The 24,284-nt window shown below is 41.3% G+C and overlaps 1 protein-coding gene across 1 annotated transcript in view; it reads right to left on the bottom strand.

Moving 5' to 3' along the window:
- Positions 1-24,284, bottom strand: part of LOC125450671 (low-density lipoprotein receptor-related protein 2-like) — a 160,715-nt gene that overhangs the window by 81,551 nt on the left and 54,880 nt on the right. The window contains 17 exon segments of the mRNA XM_059642582.1: positions 2,720-2,944; positions 3,543-3,714; positions 7,284-7,409; positions 7,501-7,617; positions 9,900-10,022; positions 10,105-10,227; positions 13,050-13,418; positions 14,365-14,487; positions 14,810-14,932; positions 15,456-15,599; positions 16,463-16,604; positions 17,229-17,368; positions 17,452-17,570; positions 18,991-19,215; positions 19,487-19,658; positions 20,770-20,895; positions 20,977-21,093. Coding sequence (XP_059498565.1) covers positions 2,720-2,944; positions 3,543-3,714; positions 7,284-7,409; positions 7,501-7,617; positions 9,900-10,022; positions 10,105-10,227; positions 13,050-13,418; positions 14,365-14,487; positions 14,810-14,932; positions 15,456-15,599; positions 16,463-16,604; positions 17,229-17,368; positions 17,452-17,570; positions 18,991-19,215; positions 19,487-19,658; positions 20,770-20,895; positions 20,977-21,093 — 2,686 coding nt within the window.

The raw sequence follows: 24,284 nt of genomic DNA, 5'->3' as shown, positions 1-24,284 counted from the left end.
CACTTCACAGATACTGGCACGCCTGCTGAGCTCTTCCAGCAACTTGTTTTTGTCCCTTGGTCCAGATCCAAGTTCTGAAACATCTTGTTCACTTCCAGCCTGTTAAAAATCCCTCAAATAAATTTCTACTCCCAATTCCAGCAGATACAAGCCTGGTTTGTGCAGACTTGTCATCCACTGAAGCAGTTAGTCTGAAAAGTCTTCTCCAAACTACAGTCAACACATTTAAAATTTTTAGAAAGGTGACCATGTTGTACAGAGATGTGGTTTCACTTAGCCAAAAAAGAGAATTTTTTACTTCCTAAACTGGGCTTTTCCTCTAACAGAGATTTTGCACGATGCAGGAATACTGGTTAACCTCATCGTTAGATGTGGGGCATGAAACAGACTCAGACATTGACAGTTCTTGATGAGCATTAGTCAGACGTTGCAGTTTGTGCCAATATTAAGTTACTTGGAGGTGATGAAAATGTGGTCCACTGTTTGTAGACATCAGGCTTCAGCTGACCCCAATTAAGACAACTGAATTGGAGGCCTTAATACCCTTTGGTCACATGCTACAACAGCCACTTTAAAGGTACATGCATACAAGGCATTCAAATCTCAAAGTCATAAAATTAGCCTATTCCAATTTCTTATTGTACCTGAAGGGTCTAGGAGGCCATATACCTCTGCAATTTACCATTTTGCTAGAAGTGTCTTCCAGCTTTTACGTCCTCCTGCTAAAAGTGGATTGATGCATTCTGACCACCATTATACTGCTCTTGCCTGGTACTTCATTAACCACTAACCCATCCATATACTGTTACATCCAAGGCATCTAGACAGTAAACAATTGGAGGTCCAGCACTGGTCCATGCTGAGCCTCATTAGAAATGAACAGGAGTAGGCCATTCGATCCTTTAAACCTGTCAATCATGGCTGATCATCCAACTCAGTACATTCAGTCTAATTGCTCCCCATGTCCTTCGATTCCTTTAGGCAAATTACATCTAGCTCTAGGAACAATGCTTTTGCTGCAGTTTGCTGTAACAGAATCCCAGACTTGCCACTCAAGAAATTTCATCTCATTCCTAAAATGACCCTAATTGTGGAGTCCTGTCAGAGCATCCTTCCTGTGTCTACCCTATCCAAGTTAGAATTTAGGGAGCTTCCTTAAACATTCACCAATCCATCCCCTAGTTTAAAGGCCAGTGAATTCAGCCCTAATTGAAATCAGTCTCTTCAGAGTTCCAACAGCCTAGGAAACCAGCCTGGTAAGCCTTTTTTGCAACTTCTCCAAAGCTGGGATATCTTCCCTTAAGAAAAAGGAGACCAAAAACTCAATACTCCAGGTAGGGTTTTAATCCAGGCCTTGTACAATGACAGCAAGACACCCCTGCTTTTGTAATCCTCTCACCGGAGAAGACCACCTGATGCCCCTGCCTGTTTACTTTCAGCAAATATTTGAGACCTGAGTGTCTTCATATGGCACCACATCTCCACACAAAAACTCAACTTTCATTGCTGTTTTGTAGATGCCTTCTAACATGTTGCATCTGAATTGAGTGATAAAAGTCATGACTTCCTGTTTGGGAACAATACATAGCCTCCCATTTATTTACATTACACTACATCTGTCACGTGTTTGCTGACTTAAGCCTTCAAATTACACTGAAGTATCTTGCATGCTTCCTTCAGCTTAGCTACTCCCTCTTCCACTTTTCTCCCCAGCACCCCCACCCCACGCTTAAAGAGGTGGTACAATACATTGCGGCCCAAGTCCAGTCCAGTTCTGGTCACCATTATGGACAGGTGATGAGCTGTGGTGGCAGGGGGGGTTTGGGGAAGCAGTTTGAAGAAATCCAGGAAAAATGTTGCTAGGTCTGGATGGTTTGAGTTAGAACGAAGGGCTAGAACTTTTACCACCACCCCCGCTCCCCCACCCCCCAACCCCAAACCACTGAGAGGGTGTGGGGTTGAGAGGGGCAACATTTACAGAATGGAGGCAACCTTGGGGGGAGAGAGTTAATGGTAGTTATCTTCTCCCTAGGATGGGGAGGGGTAAGATGTCAAGACTAGGGGTTTATTTTCAAAAGGAGAGAAGATTTGAAGACAGAAGGGGCAATTATTTTTGGGAGGGGGTGGTTCACTGTGGAATGAACTGCCTGGGAAAGTTGATGAGGGCATATAGTTACACTTTAGCTAATTACATGAATAGGAAAGATTGGCCAGATGAGGCAGGAGCTGGCAAGTGGGATTACATTCAGCAGACTAGTTGGGCCAAAAAAAGGATCTGCTTCCATGCTGGGGAAACCTCACATTGAAATGTTGAGCATTTTTCCAAAATATAATCAAAACTTGCAGAAAAAAAAGTTGTTTGGCTGAGTCAAGCACCATCCAATTGGCTAAGTTCTTCTGCATCTAATTGTGAAGAGATAGTATATCAAAGGGATGGATATTTGGGATATCTAATGGCTCGGCTAAGAGGCAAATCAAACCTACAGCGAGAGAGTGTGTGTTAGGCACAAGTTAATAACCCCAGCTATGATGCAGTCAGAGCCTAGAAAAGACAAATTGAAATCACATTTGAAATAAAACCAGGAAAGTTCTAGACCAAAGTAATATTAACACTAAATGCAAACTGAATAATTGGCATTTTGGTAAGCATTTGAACTAAAACAAGGCCAATTTCAAATAGGCTGTTGGTGTATTATTACATACAATAGAAAATTCATACCCCAACAGAGGATCAACTGCTATAGAAGCTGGTTCTCTCAAGTTGCTATCAAAGAGTTTTCTCCTTCGGATTCCATCAAAGCTTGTAACAGAAATGGTCCTAGCACCCATATCAGTCCAGTAAATATTGTTGTAGATCCAGTCAACAGCAATGCCAACATGAATTCTTACATTGCTAACAATCCTGGAAATAGTAGCATTGCTTGTGCGTTCATCTATTGGCATTCTGCAGAAATATTGAGGTGGCTTGAATTAGTTCATTTTAGCATTCAAAAAACTCTTGGCTCAAGTTATATTGGTCACAGTTACAGGAGAAATTGTCAGCAAATGTTTGCTTTACTGGTTATGTCAAATCACTACACAGACCACATCATTACCAGGTCCAAAATATTTTACAGAAGGAAAAGTAAAAATCGCTTGCAGCACCTTTTATTTTAAACCATTAATATGGTCTGTAGATCACCTGCACTTAAATGCTTGAAAAGGATTCATGTTTACTTTGCAAAAATTACTCATTTAAATCATTTATTAATAATCAGGTATGCTGCACAGTGACAATTATTTAGCAGATGCCATTTATAGATTACATTGGACAGATGATTTTGGAACTAGGACATGCACACTCAGTTACAAGATTAATATGAAGATTTAACTTAGAGTGTAGATGCTAACAGTATGGAAACTTGGAGAAACTGTTTTGCTGCAGCTGAGGAGGGAGAAGGAAACAATTATAAAAGTGTTTGAGTCATGTAACTTTTATTTTCCCTTTCAGATGTTGCCAGACTGGATGTGTTTCTCCAGTGAATGGAGTAAATTGAAGCTACCTGAAAATCGCCCGCTGTCCCAGGTCAGCCCAGAAGATCATCTGCTGTGCAACATCAGCATCCAGTGCCACAACATTTCTCAGCTGTGCTACTAGCTGGCTGTACTCTTTGTGATACAATCCCAATCTTCTGATGTCATGACGATTAGTGAAGATTAAGTATGGCTCCTTGCCTGCTGGGAACAATAAGTTAGTAGAACAGCATATTTCAGGATATTAAGACAGTTTTTGCCAAATTCAACTTGTCAGTTTCCCAAAAGGCATATATGAGCAGAGATAGCAGGAACAGCCAATACTGGAGAACGCTATTAAAACGGTGTAGAGCTGGATAGACACAGAAAAGCTGATGTTTCTGAAGACAGGTCCAGACCCAAGACATCAGCTTTCCTGCTTCTGTGATGCTGCCAGGCCTGCTGTGTTCATCCAGCTTCATGCTGCATTTAAAAGTGCGCACCAAAAAGTAAAGCAATTTCAGTAAAATACTGAACTATTAACAGGGCTAGTTATTCTTAAACTAATCCATTAACTCAGCATTCCATGTACAGCAATAGACCTCATCTGTCACATTACACTTGCACCCCAAGATCCCTAGTTCCTTGAAAGTGGAGTCACAGGGATAAAGAGTGAAGGCAGCATTTGGCACAGTTCTTCGTTTGGCAAGACCATTGGCCCAGGAGTTGGGACATGTGACAGCAAGGAAAACATTAGTGAGGCCACAGAATACTGTGTACAATTCTGGGTCACCCTTCTAAAAGGATGTTGGTATGCTTTAGGGTGGAGAAAAGATCTACCCTCCATCCCTGACAGCTTGTAGTGTTAAAGGGAGAAGCTGAATAGGCAAGGGCTTTACAGGTTTAAAGCCATGAGGGACATGGATGGGGTGAATAGCCAAGGTCCTTTCCCCCAGCATAGGGAGTCAAAAAACTAGAACATTGCTTTAAGGGGGAAAATTTTTAAACATGACTTGAGGGATAACTACTTCAGAGGGGTGCGTGTGTATTCAAAAAAGAATATGTAAAAAGGCATTTGATGGGTACATCAATAGGAAGGGTTGAGAGGATATGGGCTAAATGCAGCTAGGTCAGATTAGAATGTCTGGTCACCACAAACAGGTTGGACAAAAAGATTCTCACAGCACAAAGACTTACCATGAATTAGTAGGTAGCCTTTTGCAAAAAAGAAAAGGCAAATAATAAACAAACAGTCACAAGAATCAGGATCTTGGACTGCCACATCACCCTACTCCACTATTTTCAAATGTGCTGCATTGATTAAAATTAATTTGCCATTCTAATTACAAGTGCCAAACTTCCAAATGGAGGTCAGCAAGGAGACAGTGATCTGACTAGTCTCAACCATTGAGATAGCATTGATGGCTAGGTCCCAAAATCAGCTGTATTAAAATCTAGACAAGGATGGACGGAGGGGCTAGAGCCCCAACACCTTGAAAATTCCTGCTCTCCCAACATCAGCCTAAAGGGTGAAAGACTGTTGGCACCATAGCATTGCAATGGCCCTATAGCCTATTTGTAATGTGAGTGTATACTACATTTTACAGAATGGCTCCAGGGTTGGAAAGGCTCTCATCTCACCTTGTATACTTCATGCCTGAAGGATGTACTATAAATCAGAACTGCAGCTTCAACAGAATTGCAGTAAGTTGTCACCTGCCTATGTTAGTTAACTGACCAAACCTTTGCACAAAATGAGGATTGTAGGATAAACTAATTGGCTGTTTTTACAAAGTAAAAAGAAAGCCCCAGTTTAGTAGTTTGCAGTTATTCTCTAGAAGTTGTGGTAACATGCCAGAGGTGCGTTGTTTCATTAGATTTGTGGTAGTGAAGGGTTGCCCAAATCAAAAACAATTCTGTTAACCTAAGCTTTTCCAGGGTATTCTAAGGCAGTCCCATTTGAAAGGGATTCATGAGTAAAAGACCTTAGAAGTACTAGCTTGCATTCTGAGGAGTCAATGTCATTAAGTTATTTCAATGATTTGAGCGAAGACATCTGGAGTTCAAGCCATTCCTATCTGAAGCTCAAGTCTTGATCTCACATCCTGTCAAATTCAACTGCAATTTAGGTAGTTTAACAGACCAGCGTGAAGTGGAAACAAAACAAAAAACAGCATTGACAAACAGGATAAGACCAAATATGCTGCTGAGCTCAGTATTTTAAACAAAATTGAGCTACACAGGTAAGTGACAGGTATAGTTCTCAAGCTATAAACTGGTGGTTGAGAATGGCTGTCAGAAGGAACGTGTGCGAACAGGGTTTGGGTGGTTAGTCACTGCCCTCCAGTGGCTAGCTTGTTTGCTTCAAAAACAATTTTCCGCCCTAAAACTGACTAGAGATTATAGGATGCATCCTATTGCCAAAATTGATATTCAGGCCCCAGCTAATACCTTCCCAACTTGACAAGTTTAAAATCTCAAGGGAGCCAGAACACTAGACAAGGATAATGATTTTTAAAGATTTAAAATTGCTCAAGTCCAACAAGTCTCCATACACAGGAACTCAAACTTCTACATAGGAGTAAGACCAGTCACATGGCAAATCCAAATTCTTCAGATTTGAAACCAAATAAAAGAAATATTCCAGTCAAAACTGAATGAGGAAGTAGTTAATCTTTCAGATTTAGATTTGAAGAGGTCAAGCTGAAACATCATATCAGAGATAACAGGACCTGTCTGTCCTCCCCAGACTGACCTATCCCCTCCCTACCTACACATCTACAGGTTCCATCCCCAACCTTTTGACTTGTCTGTCTCCTCTCCACCTATCTTCTCCTTTATCCATCTTTGATCTGCCTCTATTTCAGAGGGTCTCCCCCTCCCCCTATTCTGAAGGGTCTAAGCCTGAAATGTCAGCTTTTGTGCTCCTAAAGATGGTGCTTGGCCTGCTGTGTTCATCTAGCTCTAAGCTAAACAGTTGTTTCTCTCAAAGCTGAAAAAGTCTTAGTCTGGATGGTGAAGTCTTCACTATGCACATTTACTGACAAGTTGTGGTTGGTGTTACAAAGATGCCCCTTTGTGACCATTAACAGATCCTTGGCAGAAGTTTTGTTTGACATCTTTCAGTATTTGCACACTAGGGTAGGGTGAAAAACATTAGAGGACAGTGACCAAAACACATTTGGCTTAATGTAATGTCATACATGTTGGTCAGTCCACTATAATACAGCCATTCAAAAGCAGCTGCAGAAGGATCAAGAACAGATTGGGAGGGTCATGACAAACAGCTGAGGACAAGAATATTAAAGTGTTCTTTTAAAAAAAACTGGGTCATGACCACCATGCAAGTCATTAGTAAGAATGCACAAGCAAAGGTTTTAGCTGCTGCAGAAAATGTGGGGAAGCTAGCCAGTGATTACTAACAAATAGCTTCAGTTACTGGAGCACACATGATTAAGTTACTTCAAACATGAGTGATGTTCACTTGTGGTAGCTCCATTGTGTATGGATGACAGATGAGCTCATCTTTTTATTTTCACGCAAAGACATTGATACTTGTATCAAAAGCTGACCAGCACCAGAGAGGAATTTCATTGGTCCGAGTTGAACCCCAAGTTGAGAAAATAGGGACTGGCGTGTAGGGGAGCTTTCCTGAAAAGTAGTTAGAGCTGAAAGGAAATCAAGCAAGATGAAGTATTCATCCAGTCCCTGAAAAGCACGCAGATTGGATTAAAATTGAAGGTGAAGGCAGCACATTAGCAGAGACAAATGCAATACTCAAGAATACTTGCCTACGGCCTTGCAAACTCCACTAGCTGGATCCATGTGATATCCAACATGACAGCTGCACATATAGCTTCCTTCTAAATTGATGCAAGTTTGACTGCAGGTCCCAACATTCTTGCATTCATCAATATCTGCAAATAAAGCACCAATATCCCTTGAACTTTAAAAAGCCAACATTTCCTTTTACAGTTGAATTTAAAAAGGAAGCCCAAAAAAGCTTACCTTCACAGGTTTTATCAGTTATTTTGAAGCCAGCAGGACAATCACATTCATAGCCAATACTCAGATCCTTACAGATGTGTGAACAGCCACCATTGTTATCCAAGCACTCATTCACATCTGAGGAAAGAATTTAAGTCTCTTTAGTCCTCATCTAAAATATAGATAAGCTTTGTGGTTTTAATGAATGGAGTTTTACCATCAGCTACAGAACCTAAGCTGACTTTTTGCATTACAAAATTTGACGCATTGAGCCAAGTTATTGTACTGAATAGACCAAAACTAGTTCAAAATCTACTTCAGATATTTTTCTGAGTACATATTTTGGACAAGCTAAAACAACTGGAGCGGGTAGGATCTGAAACTGGATGTAAAAGATTGAGGAACCACAGCTATGAGAAGCAAGCGTTTTTCTATCCAAAAGATGCTGTAAAAACATTATGGCTGAGAGTTACAAAAGAATTTCAGAAGTAGATTATGAATCCAGGAACTGAGTAAAAGTCTTTTTTTGGGGGATGGGGAGAAAAATGTTGCAAGAGGAGACTACCATGGGATCATTTAAAACTAGTTTTTCTTCAAAAATAGCTAGCAATTGACCTGGTAGCACCTTGTGGCACAGACATCCTCTCCCTGTTCAGAAAAAAGTTGGTAGAAAACAGAAGTGAAATTTTACACTAAGAGGTAAACTGCAGAGAATGGGTCAAGTCTTTGAAGGGACTGGTCTTCTGCTGAAAACACAAGTGGAGTAGACCACTAGGTCCTACTATACTTGCTGTTCCAGGTCTCACTTGCAAGTCATGGCTGATTGTAAATTAAACATGAATTCAGAAGGAGCTGCCACTCGTGTCTACATTCGGGCATCTGGCAGATTTGGGTCCTTCTGGCTTATGGCTGTGGTCCAAAAACACACAAGTGTTCTTTTGCTATCCTTCACAAAAAAAGCAGAATGAAACTTGAAATTTAAAATTAAGTCAACTTGAAACCTTAAAAACATTGAAAATAATTTTGAAAATGCAATTCCGTGCAGGTTTGCTGAAAGTCAGTGCAGAGCAGTATTATTAAAAACATGTTTTTTGCCTTGCACCCAAGACAGGCCATAGAAAGGTCAGGCTTTGATGGGAACAATTGATATGTCTGAAAAGTACAGATGAGTGTTTAGAAGGTTGGCTGATTTCACCATGGCAAATGTTTCAGCGACATTTGAAGAGGAGCCAGCTCCCACTCCTTCAATTAGATCCCAAAGTGTTTATGCCCCCACCCACCCAAGGATTACATGTTGTGCAATACAAATAACTTCTAGAAAGCTAGAGTGAGCCACATTGCGAGCCCAGACATGAGCAATGTAGTATTTGGATTAATTACTGGCACAGCCTGGTTTCTACGGTGTATGTCTCAACTAAACTTGGGTGCATATCCTTTTGTCTGTCCACAATATAGCCAGCACTCAACCAAATCAGTACTTACAAGACCAACACATGAAGTGTTAGCTGTGGATCTGCAATTGGACAACATTAGCTGAACAATACATTGCACCAAAAATTTAAAATCTGCCAGGCTAGTATCACTGCTCAGTGTGGAGCTGGACCAATTCAAGAGGTCAGGCAGTGTCAAAAGGAGCAGGGAGCTCTACACCAAGTTTTGGTCAGGAGTCGTGACCCAAAAAAGGGCAAGAACATGAAACATTGACTTTCTTGCTCCCGATGCCTCTTGACCTGCTGTGTTCCTCCTGCTCCATGCTATTGGCTTACTCTAGCATCTGCAGTTCTTACTACCTCCTAGCATCACAGCTCACTTGTTCAAAGGCTTGATATGTTAACATGCACTGACTTGATTCCTGAAGGACAGAGGAACATATCCATGCATTGCACCCAGAGACCAAGAGCATCCTTGCTATATTTGCTCTGGCACCATCCCAACCAGTTGATTGGCCTGCCAGCTTGCCTTCAAGCAGTATTCCTTTGAAAGTTTAGCATTTGCATCTGTTCTGGTGTGCACATGAAATATTTTTTCTAGAGATACTGGAGTTTGGTTTGATCACATGACACTCCAAGCCCTAAACCAGTGTGGGTTTCTGGCAGGTAATCTGACCTACATATTGCTTTACAAAATTACATCTTTGCAGAAAGGTTTGAAAGCACAGTCAAATAGTCAAGCATTGAAATTTCACAGTGCAAAAACCATTGGTTCGAGGGGAGAAGTTTAAAACAATACACCAGAACTTTTAAAGCTTTTCGACTCACCATTTGCAGGGTATGTGCTTAAGGAACATTAAAGTTTTGTAGAGGTGGTAGACAGAAGAAACACTTACTGGCAGTTTCCCCTGCTTTAAATTACATTAGTACTGATAACAGAATGCATCTTCCACAGATAATAAAAAGGGATAGACAGCAATCACTACTTACTACATTTGTTGGATGGTTCATCACTCCAATCCCTGCAGTCACGATGCTGGTCACAAACTTTACTCATATGTATGCATTCACCACTGCCACATTTAAATTCAGTGGCTCCTATGCACTCTGTAGCTGCAAGAAAAAACCAAACCAAGTGTGTGCAATTATGATCAATGCAATCATATGGGTCACTCCAATAATACTGCACACTTACCATTTATACAGCCAAATTCGTCAGTAGCATCAAGACAGTCTTTAATTCCATCGCATTTCTTGTCATTATGGATACAAACACCATCACCACATCTGAAGTGATCTGGTCTGCATGTGTGGACAGCTTTAAAAAGAGAGACAAAGTTAGAACAGTAGTTATTAAAAATACCAAGAACTGCAGATGCTGTAAATCAGGAACCAAAAACAAAAGTTGCTGGAAAAGCTCAGCAAGTCCAGCAGCATCTGTGAAGAAAAAAGTTAATGTTTCAGGTCCAGAAACCTATAACCAGGGTCACCCAACCCGAAGCATTAACTGTTTTCTCCTTCACAGATGCTACCAGACCTTGAGCTTTTCCAACAACTTTTTATTCATATTTTTAAAAACCAGCATTGAATATTTAAAAGTGTGCAAATATACCTTGCTTCATTTGGAGGGAAAATACCAGGTTAGTTTCTGGACATCTTCAGATCAGATTTTTAATCTTACTTGGGTTTTACAGATGTTAAAGCCTCCAATTCCTCTTGCTACAACAATCCCCATGTAGTTAAGAATTCATTCGTGAGCAATAAAATTGCATTTTCTGCAATGTGAGAAACTGATCTATAAACACTACGAAGGAATGATAGTCAGTGTTAGTTGACTGCACAATGGCTTGTATTTGAAGTTCAGAGCAAAAACAAAAGCAGAACTGGGAGCTAAATGGAGAGATTTTATATGTATTGTGGGCAATACAAGTTATGTTCTCCAGGGATCTATACTTGGAGAAACATGTGGGGATGTTTTCGACCATAAACACAGGTTTGCAGCCTGGAAGTGGATAAATCCACTGGGCCTGATCAAATCCATCCTGACATTGTGGGAAGACTATGAAGAAATTGCAAACAGATTTTTGCTTCATCTTTAGCCACTAGTGAAATTCAAGACTGGAGGACAACTAATGTTGTTCTATTGTGTAAGAAATAGAAGTAAGACAAGCCAGGGAACTACAGGCCGGTGAGCCTGAGTTTGGTATTGGACAGGACACTTTTTGGCAGGGGGTTGGGTAAGAAAGATCAACCAACATTTGGATAGTCAGCATGGATTTGGGCACAGGAATGACAAATTATAGAGTTGTGTAACCAGGTAACCAAGAGGATCGGTGAGGGTATGATAGTGGATGTTGTCTATATGGACTTTAAAGCCCCAAAAAAGGTCCTGCACAGCAGGCTAGTCATGAAAGTCATGTCACATGGGATCCAGGGACAGCTAGTCAGTTGGCTTCAAAACTGGCTTGATGGTAGGAAGCCGAGCATGAGGATTAAAAGTTATTTCTCAGGACTGGAGGCCTGCACCTAGTGGTGTGCCACAGGGGTCGGGGCTGGGACCTTCATTATTCAGTGATCTGGATGTGAATATACAAGGCACGATTAGCAAGTTTGTGGATGACATGAAATTAGTGGTGTTAGGAAGTATTGTTGATAGTGAGGTAGGTTATCAAATTTGAAGGATCGTGTTCAGGGGAAAGTGGTCTGAGGATTGGCAAATGCGATTCCTTACAGACAAGCGTAAGGTGCTACACTTTGCAAAGTCAAACCAAGGTAGGACTTGTGCAATAAAATAGGAAGGCAGAGGAGTATTGTAGAATGGAGGGGTACAAGAGTACAGGTACATAGCTGGTTGAGAGCAGCACCGCAGACTGACAGGGTTGTGAAGGCACATAGCATGCTGGCATCGATCAGTCAAGGCCTGAGGGAAAGGAGTTGGAACATTACGTTACAGTTGTCCAAGATGTTGGTGACACCACACTTGGAATATTGTGCACAGGTTTGGCTACCTGTTGTGGGAAAGGCTGTCAAACTGGAAAGCGTGCATAGATTTGCAGATTTTTTTTAGGACTAGTAGACCTGAGATATAGAGAGGGGTTTGGCCAGGATAGGGCTTTATTCTTTACAATGTAGGAGAATGAGGGGTGAACTGAGGTGTATAAAAATGATGAGGGGCATAGATAGGATGAATGCATATAGAACATGGAACAATACAGCACTGAACAGGCCCCTCGGCCCTCCATGTTGCACCAACCTGTGAACTAATCTAAGCCCATCCCCCTACACTATCCCATCATCCATCCATATAGTTTGTCCCCACCCCAATGTGGTATTGAAAGCTAAGGGTCATAGATTTAAAGAGGGCATGGAGGGAATGGGCTGACAGAGAAAGTGATTGAGGCAGGTACAATAGCAACATTTAACAGTTTTGATAGTGACATGGATAGGAAGGGTTATGGACCAATTGTGGGCAATTCAAACAAGCCAAGTGGGCACCATGGTCAGGATAGACCAGTTTGGCTGAAGGGCTGTTTCCATGCTATATTATGATTTGATAGGCTTTTGAGGCCTAACAAAAAGTTGAAGGAAGACCGTGTATACCACATCTTAAAAGGCACAATTCACTGATGGCAGCAGGAAGTTAGATTAACTGATTGATAGAGCACAAGTGAGAGCATGTGATTGATATTTAAGTGGGAGACAATGACAGTGGAGAAAAATCAGTTTTAGACAATACTAAATCTTCAGAAGACCCCTTTAAAGTATGTCATCAGCACAGACAGATCTTGCATAGAGCCTTCCATGTTTAGGATGGCCATGCACCACAGACAGGAATTGTCCTGTTACACAAAACCCTAATAGCTCAGCTATTTAAATGGTTAAATTAGTGCCTTTACAAAACCAGTGGCCCAAAAGATAGATTCTGGAGGAACTGAAATGAGCAGCTCTATATTTAGAAACAGTATCAAGGTATAAAGATTAGAATGATGATAAAAGGAGCCAAATGCATACCTGAAGTAATTTGCTAGAACAGCCCAAATAGCCTAAAGTGGTTGTACCTTTTTAATGGTCATCATTCCCACCACCTAACCAAAAACCACACAACTGGACATGAGGGCCCTCAGAGGTCAGTGTACTTACGACAGTGGACTTCATCACTTCCATCTTTGCAGTCAATGTCACCATCACAATACCAGCGACTGTGGATACATTCGCCTGAGCCACACTGAATTGCATTGGGAGGACAGGTCAAAGGAGGATGGATATGCCCACAGAGGTCGTGAGATTCATCAGACTGGTCAGCACAATCAGCATTTGTGTCACACACCCAGTTCGAGGGGATGCACTCTGAGCTATTGCATTGAAACTCATGCAGGCCACAGGAAGCTGGTGCACAACCCTTTTCATCACTTCCATCACCACAGTCATCTGCACCATTGCAGACAAATGCTGTTGAAATACATCGGCCACTAGAGCAGGTAAATTCAGTCAGACCACAAGTAGCAGCACCTGGAAAAAAGGGATGGTTCATATAGCTTCAACTAGAGACTAATTCTAACTGGAATAACTTAAAACACCACTTAATTGAATGGCAACAAATAGTCATGGAGACATTACAATCACTGAAGGCCACTTATACTATATACACACACATCAATTCACTGTGGCATTAACATGCCATTTAATTAGCAAAGTTAGATTCAAAAGTATTATCTTCAAATTCAAAACTACTGTATTTGACAAACAGCCAGCACTGAAAACAGCTGAGCAGTTAACTTGAGCTCCCATTTTTTGAATAAACCTCCAAATTGACCCAACATAGACAGGTGTAGTTCTCAACACTGCCATTTGGGGTATTTACCTCCATTTCTGAACGCCTAAAGTTTCAGCCAGATCCAAGTTTAGTCCTAGAAAGACCAAGCAGCTGAAAATTTAGCACCCCTTTCCACCTCAAGTTTCATGAAGTGCTTTCAAGCTTTTAAAATCCAAGGAAGGCAACCAGCTTGTACAAATATCTCTTACTCCCAGAAAGCAAGGGGTTTAGACGGAGGCAGTCCTGACAGACTGATGTTTTGGCTTTGCCAAAAGATCATTTGACCACACCAGGAGCACTACGATTTGTGCACCACACAAAAAGATACTAGCAATGGAGTAAATACACTGTAGTTTTATCAGAATGATACTTAGACTTCAGCAAAATTGCTAGATTACAGTCCAGTTTGCTCCTTGCTTCTGCAGTTAAGAGTTTCTCCCCTCACTGAAAAAGTATTAAAACTATTTTATATTCCAACAGGTCTAGTGGTGGGTAGATCCCAAAAAACATAGCTCATGCCCAGCTCTATTTTGATAGTGGTACCACAGCATAGGTACTCTGCACAAATCATGTTCATGGGAGCTCAACTCCCTTCGCTGTCTACCTCATGCAGATGCAAGCTGTATTTAAAATTGACATTACCACAATCTTCCTCATCACCACCGTTATCACAATCCTTTTCACCATCACATCTCCAAGAGACAGGAATACATTGGGATGTTCCAGGTCCACAGCTTATTTCATGGATTTGACACATTTTCCCATCTGAAAAAGTACCAGATCATAAGAATTTAGATAATCCAAAACAAGAGGATCTATTGTAAAGAAAAAATTGAAAATATTGAATTTAAAAAAGTTTAACTAGTCATCTGAAAGCTCTGTAGTACCTCACCTGCTGCAAGTATTACATAGGTGTTCCAAATTCTGCACTGTTCATGCAGATGAATTAAGAGGTTGAAGTGTAAACGCTTCGAGGCAAGAAAACTTGAAAAACTAAGAGCTATAAGCAGTACAACATATTCCCATTAAAGGTATGGTTTAGTATGTGATGCATGTGCACCATTCCATCCAGAAAGTGGATACTTACGACATATTTCAGGGCTTTCATCAGATCCATATTTACAGTCAGCATTACCATCACATAACCACCGGCTAGGTATGCATTTTCCACTTGGGCACATAAAATCTGATGGCTTACAGGTCACGTTACCTAGCAATTATAAACCAAAAAAGTCTTAAAACAGTTTGCAGAATACGAGTGCTACTGAAGTATCTCGTCTACCTGAGGCAAATGACAAACAGATCAAGCAGGCTAGTTGGCAGAAATTTCATTGACATTTCTCTGCTAGATAATTATGTTTCTTTGACACCCATGGTAAAACTAAAGATATGACCATAAAAAGGATTCTCAGGTTGAAGTTAATGCCAAATACTTCAAAACAAGACAAATTCAAAATCTCAAGCACAAGTAGGAGCAAACTGAAGACCTGTGTAAAGTACATCCACAAGTTTCTTGCTGAGCTTCAACATTTATTCTATTAACTGCCTGCAGATTGTGAACATTTTGGATAAGACGAGTACTGACTAGATTTCAGAGTTAGCCAATATTTCCATTTACCACAAGCTGTTTACACAATGGTCACTTGTCTGCCAGGCCTCAGGTGAATTTGTTTTACTTCTTCCCTACTTTTCCAAAACAAAACAGCACTTAGATTCCATAAAATCCCACATACCTGTTTTACAATACCACCCATCCTCTAATGTCATTCCAAGTGGACATATACAGGTCGATCTCCTGGAAGAGCTGCTAATTTGAGGGGCAGGCACACACATGTATTCACAAGCTCCATTCTTAGGTATATCACACCAGTTCCTTCCTGCAGATAAAAAGTCAAAAAGGTGTAGAACAATGTTAAAATTAATGTGGACTACAAACTCAAATAACCACTTGTTAGAAATTCTATTGAATACCCCTATGGAGGATGTAACTGAACCAGATGGGTTCTGCAGCAATGATATCTCTTATTATTACTGATGAACTTTACATTCAAGGCGCAACTGAAGCCTGAAATTTAAGCAGCTGTAGCGAAAAGATATCAACCCATCCTCTGAAAGTATTGGTCTGTGTGGATTGCTTGTCAAGTCCCATTACAACTATACCACAAGTCTGGGTCCCTTTTTAGGGGAGGATCATTACAGTGGAGGCAAGTTCATTCACATAATTGTCAATATAGGGCAATAGTATTGAGCACAGGTTGGGGGGATTGGGATTGGGATTGGGATTGGGATTCTTGGCTGGGGGACAGAGCCAGGAATTGTGGCCAATGCAGGATATGGTGTGAGAGATCAGAATGATCCTGTTGAATAGCACAGGAGGCTTGGGGCTGAACTGCACATGGTCTTACATTCCTGTTGGCAGAAAAGTAAGGAGTTTCATAATTTGGGCAGTGCTGGCATTATGAATGCATTTCCAACTCACTTACATTGGAGAAAGATACTGGAGCATTCACTCCACAAATTCTGAAATAGCACTCAAACCAACAGGTAAACACCAAAGTGTTTATTCTTCCTAAACCACAATGGATTTATTCTTGGGGAAACTGGTTAAGCTTGACAAATTTATGTCCACAGAAGAGCCAAATATCCAGGATATTAGGGAAAGACAACTGCTATTAGCTATTAAAAATAGCTTTCACACAAAACAACTCATTTTTGCTGTCTTTCTACAGCCAAAGCTTACCTGATTGCTGCATCAACTCATGATAAATAATGACATCTTTAGGTCCATTCAGATTAGAAACCAAAGTTACAAGATTTTCTCCAGTGAACTTGTTGGCTTCATGAATAGCTTCATTTTCCTCATCAATCCAGAAGACACTATCCTGGAACAGAAATCATTTCTACTCTTAAAATTGTCCCTGGTGACTCTTCTCTCCCCTCCCCTCCAGAACTATACCAAGTTAGTGAGCAATAGGGGCAAAGATGGATCCCTTCTGCAGTTGGTTCTTTTTACAATTTAAGACCATGATCTTCAAAAGCAAAATGAACTTAAATATCAGCAGAATCCCACAAAACTGACAACAGTAGCATGTACAGATAATAGGGAATAAGTGGCTGAGAGACATGGCATCCAACTGATCATGTTTCAGTTCCGCACAAGGAGGAACTGCAGATGTCAATTAATCTGACACTACAGATAGGGTCAACATATTTTTGATATAATATTATTTCATGAGTTTCTAAGCATCAAGCAACTGCCTTTGTGCATATCTGAGGTAAAGTGAAATCCTTCACTAGTGCTGCACATTGTGACTACAACACCTTGTGTTTGGATCAGAGTAAATTTGTGGTGCTTCATGTTATGGCATTACTCTTCTGGGCTGGAGGCCACAAAAAAGGTAGAGATTTAATCAATAGGCACACTAGTTACTCAAGTTCAATATTAAAAACAAAAACACTGGAGGCAGCATGTTGTTTAAAAATACATGTAAACATTTTCATCTCACCTGAAATACTGAGACTGCAGACGAATGAGCAAGGAATTCCTTGGACTGCAGCACTACCCTTCTATCTTGACCATTGAGATCAATACTTGACAATATGTGCAACTTGGAGTCAATCCAATAGAGGCGGCCTTTCACTAGATCTGAAGGCAGCCAAAATAAAATCTGTTCAAGTTTTTAATTTAACAACAGACTGAAAGATGTATCAGGGAGGAGTTTTACTAACCAAGTGCAATTCCATTTGGCTGCTGAATCCATCCAGTAACTAGGACTTGTCGACCCATACCATTCATTCCTGATTTTTCTATTTTGGGAGGGTCACCACAGTCTGACCAGTAAACAAATCTTAAAAAGGCAAAAAGTTAGATGAAACAGAACATTTACATTTACTACAACCTGCTTGCTAACAAAAAGCAATTCCTCAAGTTTGATCGTAACAGAATAAGTTAATACAAATTTAGAATTATTTGGGCTAGACATCCATTTCTGGCTGGAATATGAACATTTCCCTAGTGGGCTTGATTCTTCATGGGATGTGGGCATTGTGTTAGACCATTTATGGCCCCTCAATTGCCTTCAAAAGTTGTGAACCATACATGGAGGTGAAGGGGGTTCAGGATTTTGACCCAGGTGACTAAGAGGAACAGTAGTCTAGTTCCATTTGATTCACAAAAGATCCTTCGCATGAGCCACTTTAGGAGAATGTAGACAACCTCAAAAGCCCAATTTTATACTAGACCAAAAAAAGGAGGGAGGGACAGTGTTGAGGAGGCAGGGAGGCTGTAGAAGGATTGGACAGGCTAAGAATTGAAAAGTAGTGCCAGATGGCACAAAGTAGATAGAAAGCATTTATGCACTTGATAGGAAGTTAGAGGCTCTATTCTCAAAACTCAACGTTTACATGCAGGAAGGCAAAATGTAATGATTGTATTCTAGCCCACTGAATGCTAAGGCAGAAAACACACTGTTGAGGCTGTGCAAGACTCGTACAACTAGATTTAGAATACTGAGTAGTTTTGGGCACTGTATCTAGAGAGGAAGGATAAGCTGGCTTTGGAAAGGATCAGGAGGAGGTTTACAAGACTGATCCCAGGGATGAAGGAATGGTTGAAGACTCTGGGTCCATACTTGCAGCATGGGAATTTAATACAGTGCTAACAGGCTTGGATGTGGAGAGGTTTCTGCTCGTGAACAGACTAGGGCCTTGAAAAGGCACAGCCTCAGGTGAAGAGGAAACCCTTCAAGAGGGAAAAAGGGAGGAATTTCTGCTGGAGGCTGGTTAATCTGAAAAATTTATTGCTATTTGGAGCCTGAAGTCATTGACTATGTTGAAGACATATTCTTGATGGGTTGTGGATACAGGGGTTATAGGGAGAAGACAGGAGAATGGAGTTGAGGAACACAGCCATGACCAGAGCAGACTCAAGTGGCCTGAATAGCCTAATTCTGTTCCTTTATCACAGGAATTACATATTTAGCACATACTCAACTAATGGCTTATAGAAGCTGTTGTCTTGAATGTCAATAGATTCTCCATGTTAGTTATACCCAAATGTACCACTTCCCCATTTCAATTCCTCAGTTTCACAGCACAAAGCAATGTAGCTAACAGCTTCTTTAAGCTTAGAGGTTTGAAGGGCTCCCTCAAACACTTGAACTAGTTTTATAGATTAGCATTTACTGTGATTACCATAAAAATTGTACCTTTTGTACAAAATTTGACACTGGTGTCAATAACAAAGAATTAAAAAGTTAAATACTGTACCCAGATAGTGGATCAACTTCTATAGAAGCTGGTTCTTTTAGGTCAGTGTTAAAGAGGACAGTTCTTTTGGTTCCATCAAGTGTTGCAACAGATATAGTTTTACTACCACGATCAGTCCAGTAGAGGTGTTTGTAAATCCAGTCAACAGCAATTCCCACTGGGATTTCTAGATCTCGGACCACCACAGATTTACCAGCTTGGTCTTTCAATTTATTAACAGACATACTAAACAGAATGACAAGTAATTGTTTACCCTGAGATGTTGCTCCGTTTCACACAATAGCAAAATTAAACTAAGATTTTTAACAAGAAAAGCTTGCCAATATAAAAAACTTCAAGCAGCTTATGGCAAGGAGCTGGTATTTACAATGTTACTAAAGGAATGTCTTTGGAGCACCAATTAATTGCTGCAGCAAATTAAAACAAGCTTTTTAAAATCCAGAAATTTTTAAAAACTCAAATACTCCAAGTTTTAAATTCTCAGGCAGTGCTTTACCTGAAAATTGCCTGGTGACCCACATCAGCCCAGTATATTCTTTGTTCAGCAATGTCAGCATCCAATGCTACAGCATTTCTCAACTGCACAGCTACTTGAGTGTATTCGTGATGATGCAGTCCTAGTTTCCGAATGTCATGCCGGTTAGTGAAGATCAAATATGGTTCTTTCCCTATGGACATGAAACTGGTTAAAAACAGCAAAACACTAATGCAACATATTTAGAACTAGGTCAACAATGGTAAGACAAAATGCAGAAAAAAAGTGTTATACAATAAATCAGGCATTGAACAAAATCAGCCGAATAGGATTTCAGCTGAAGTACTGCGTAGGGAGTCTCGGAACCACATTTCAAGTAGGGTGCATTGGATACTGTGCACAAGCGTTTCCAGGGAGGAGAACTATTAGTTGATAGGCTGAAACAGACTGTTGTTTTGGAGAAGTTCTAATTGCAGAAGAAAAACAAACAGACCAGATTTTTTTTGGGGGGGGCGGGCAGGGGGAGATGTGCGGTGGTGGAGAAACCGTTTGCTGGCAGAGCAATCTGCTACCTTAAAAAAGGGTCAGTAACCAGAGGGCACAGGAGAAAAAAAAAAAAAGAGGGACATAGGCTTTCAAAGCCTGAGACATTAGGAAAATGGAATGTACTGTGTGCAAGGGAAATGGAGGCAGGTTTAGGAAAAAAACACCAAGGCATTAGAGCACTTTGGATTTCTATTTAAGTGCACACGGCTAGGTAAAGTTGGGGTTTTTCCTGTGGGTGATAGTGCTCATTGGAAGAGGCAGTATCAAGACAAGGGGTTGAATGGCACCTTCAACACTATCACTTCCTCTATTCTGTCAAGTGTAAGAGATAGCAGAGAGCAAGTGAACAATTTGATTTGGTATTGTTAAAGAGCACAGGAAAAAGGTGGATAAGATTACTGCTCCGAGCGGAGATTAAGTGAACAAGAACAGAATTAAGAAGCCAAGTTAGCCTGTTCTTGCTCTCGAATCCAATGTTTCAATAACTTCAAACTGCACAGAAGTTGCGAAATATATTGGAGAGAGAATAAAAAGTGAGGCCAGTGTCTGTGGATTGCAAATTAGGTACCTCAAAATACCATTTACACTTTCACATTCAATCTGTCTTTGCTTAGCTAGGTACACAGAGTGAAGTTTGCAGATGCCAAGGATAAAGCTTTAAACCAAAACAAAAAAGCAGAAGTTTGGGTTGGTCAAAGAAACTCCTGGCATGGAGAGTTCAGATATTTTAAAAAGTTGAGTAGGTAACTGATACTCACCAACTGCCTTGCAAACCCCATTAGCTGGATCCATATGATATCCTTGGTGACATTCACACTTGTAGCTACCTTCCAAATTGATGCAAATTTGACTGCAGGTTTCAGGAGTTTGACATTCATCAACATCTGGACAAAAAAGTTTAAATCAGTTTTGCTTCAATATTTGAAGGTGGCCCATTTTTCCATCAGCTAGCTTTTGGAACTTACCTATGCAAGTCCTGGTAGACAGATGGAAGCCTGCAGGGCATCCACATTTGTAACCAATAACCAGATCGGTGCAGTTGTGAGAACAGCCCCCATTATTCAGTAGACATTCATTCACATCTAAGAGAGAAATCCAGACATCAACTTCTCAATTTCCCAGTATAACCTAAATCAACGTTACACTGGCTAAAGTTTAAGGATTTTAGCTATAACAAGCTTTAATACATGCAAACATCAGAAAATCCAAGTTCCAGTGTTCTGTGAGCAACAGCTTGCTTAATTATGCTATCAAAGTTGCATTTTAATTCCGATCGAATGAAAAGCACAAATGGGTTTACACAAGAGCATCCGAATGCAATTTAAGCAACACAGGAACACAGTATTATACTGTGGCCTTTTCTTCAAGAGAAGCTCAGGTTGGTTTAAAAAATAGCATTCCCAAAAACATACATCTGAGGAACTTCAAACTAAGTTAAGGACAGGTATACAAACACAAGCCATATCCCCCCCAAAAAATTAGATGTCAACCTAATGTTAAAAATACAGACTGCTTGTGCTATTGATGCACCCCATGCACTCAGCAGACTACATGATGAACCAAACTAACACTGCAGATGCTGGAGAATCCAAGATAAGTGTGGAGCTGGATGAACTCAGACCAAGCAGCATCTTAGGAGCACAAGAGATGACATTTTGGGCCTAGACCCTTCAGAAAAGCTGGTGCTCAGCCTGCTGTGTTCATCCAGCTCCACACTTTGTTAATCTAACACTGCAGCCCAGTCAGACGGTGGTAGACAATGATATGCTAAAGCAGGAGAGTCCACAAGTTATTGATCCATAAAGAGGGGGCAGCCCAGCACGTTGTTGCAAATGCTATAGTTTTTTTGCACTATTCACCAGCTAAAAAGATGAATGGATTTATCAAAAGCAGTCTTCAGCAAAAAGTTTGCTACATTCCAGTAATTGAAAAAAATTCATGATGACACTGGATATGCAAAGATTGAGCCCAGTCAATATTCTGACACTAGTACATGGACGTGCTCCAGATCCTGCTATAGACCTAGCAGAATGTTCTAGTATAGATACGATACATTATGGTCAGCTTTCTGCATCAGATGCCAAGGCATTTCTGGTGAGCAAAATCAGGACAAGCCTAACTGGACCGATTACTACTTCATTAGATCCAAGAGAACTTCAGATGCCATGATCTGCAACAAAAACAGAAGTTGCCGGACAAGCTCAGCAGGTCTGAGCATCTGAGAAGGAAAAACAAAAATCAGAGTTAGTGTTTCAGGTCTAGTGACCTTTCCTCAGGGCCTGAAATATTAACTGATTTTTCTTCAGATGCTGCCAAACCTGTGAGATTATTGACAAGAGGGTCAACTGAGGGACTAAAAAAAAGGGACAGCAGGTTCAACACTGGACAAAAGAATTGTGGTTTCATGGCACCATATCCAAGTCAGACACTGAAGCAATAAGTGCTTAAAGAGTAGTAAAATGTGGGCAATATCCAGGTTTGAGCTGTCAAATGTTCATCCTCATGGTGATCTAGGAATAGGTAATGCCTTCATACCATGAGGAATTTAAAATGTGGGGCTTCTTTGAAAAGGGGATTTTTTTAAAAAATAAAATTTCATACTGAAGGATTTTCAATGCTTGCTTATGCAGTCTCAATGCAAACCCAGGAGTAGTCTTACAGGTTGCAATTTTAACTTGAGGGTTAAAAATTACTACTTCAGCACCTGAATGCTTCATCTGCATGCTAGTTATTTCAAACAAGAAATTTAGCTACTGAGATAATGGGAACTGCAGATGCTGGAGAATCCAAGATAAAGTGTGGAGCTGGATGAACGCAGCAGGCCAAGCAGCATCTCAGGAGAAAAGCAGGTGTTTCAGGCCCAGATGGGGAGGCGGGGGAGATAGGCCAATCCAGGGACGGACAGACGAGTCAAGGAGGTAGGATGAGGTTAGAGGAGGTGTTCTGCAAAGCAGTCCCCCAGCCTCCGCTTGGTTTCCCCAATGTAGAGGAAGCCACACCAGGTACAGTGGTTACAGTACACCACACTAAGCAGATCACCTGCACATCTGCCAATGTGGAATGTCATCTTGGGGCCTGGGGGAGAGGGAGGTTGTGTGGGGGCAAGTGTAGCACTTCCTGCAGTTGCAGGGGGAAGGTGCCGAGCGTGCTGGGGGTTGGAGAGGAGTGTGGAGCAGGCAAGGGAAGTCATGGAGAGTGGTCTCTCTGGAAGGCAGAGAAGGGTGGGGATGGAAAAAAATGTCTTGGGTGATGGGGTTGGATTGTAGATGGCAGAAGTGTCAGGAGGATGATGCGTTTTATCTAGGGAGGTTGGTGGGGTGGTATGTGAGAATGAGGGGGATCCTCTTGGGGTGGGGTGAGAGGGATGTTGCAGGAAAATCTACAATCCAACCCCACCACCCAAGACATTTTTCCATCCCCACCCTTGTCTACCTTCCAGAGAGACCATTGACTCCCTTGTCCGCTCCACACTCCCCTCCAACCCCAGCACCTTCCCCTGCAACTGCAGGAGGTGCTACACTTGCCGCCACCCGCGCGCCCCCCCCATTCCATATCAAGCAGATGTTCACCTGCACATCTGCCAATGTGGTATATTGTATCCACTGCACCCAGGTGTGACTTCCTCTACATTGGGGAAGCCAAGCAGAGGCTTGGGGACCACTTTGTCGAACACCTCCACTAACCTCATCCCACCTCCTTGACTTGTCCATCCTCCCTGGATGGACCTATCCCCTCCCTATGTCCCCGCCTATACTCTCCTCTCTACCCATCATCTTCTCTCTCTATCTTTAGTCCACCTCCCCCTCTCCCTATTTATTTCAGAGCCCTCTCCAATGAAGGGTCCAGGCCCGAAGCATCAGCTTTTGTGCTTCTGAGACGCTGCTTGGCCTGCTGCGTTCATCCAGCCCCACACATTCAGCTACTGAAACTGGTTGTCATTTAAATTTCCAAGCCCCTTCTTTGCCCTAGATAAGTTTATGAATAAGCAAACACTAAAAACCCTTTCCCTTTGACATGTTATAGTTGAAACCAAGAGCACAAAATTTGTAGATGGGAACGTGCAACAAGTGTGTTTGCAAAAATCAAGCAGGTGCATCTGTAGCATTAGCCTACTTGCAAGCAGAGTCAGAGTCAGAGAGAGAGTGATAGAGCAGGCAATTCTGAACTGGTCAGCAATTCCAAAAAAAGTTTAAAACCCAACTTGGTGCCCAGCAGGTTTGCTCAAGGAACAAATAGATAAGCTGTTTGGGGGACATTAAAGCCTTGAACAGTG

Source organism: Stegostoma tigrinum, chromosome 3 (assembly GCF_030684315.1).
Source record: "Stegostoma tigrinum isolate sSteTig4 chromosome 3, sSteTig4.hap1, whole genome shotgun sequence".
Classification (NCBI taxonomy): domain Eukaryota; kingdom Metazoa; phylum Chordata; class Chondrichthyes; order Orectolobiformes; family Stegostomatidae; genus Stegostoma; species Stegostoma tigrinum.
Note: the sequence above shows the minus strand (reverse complement) of the source record. Positions and strands in the feature narration are given on the sequence as shown.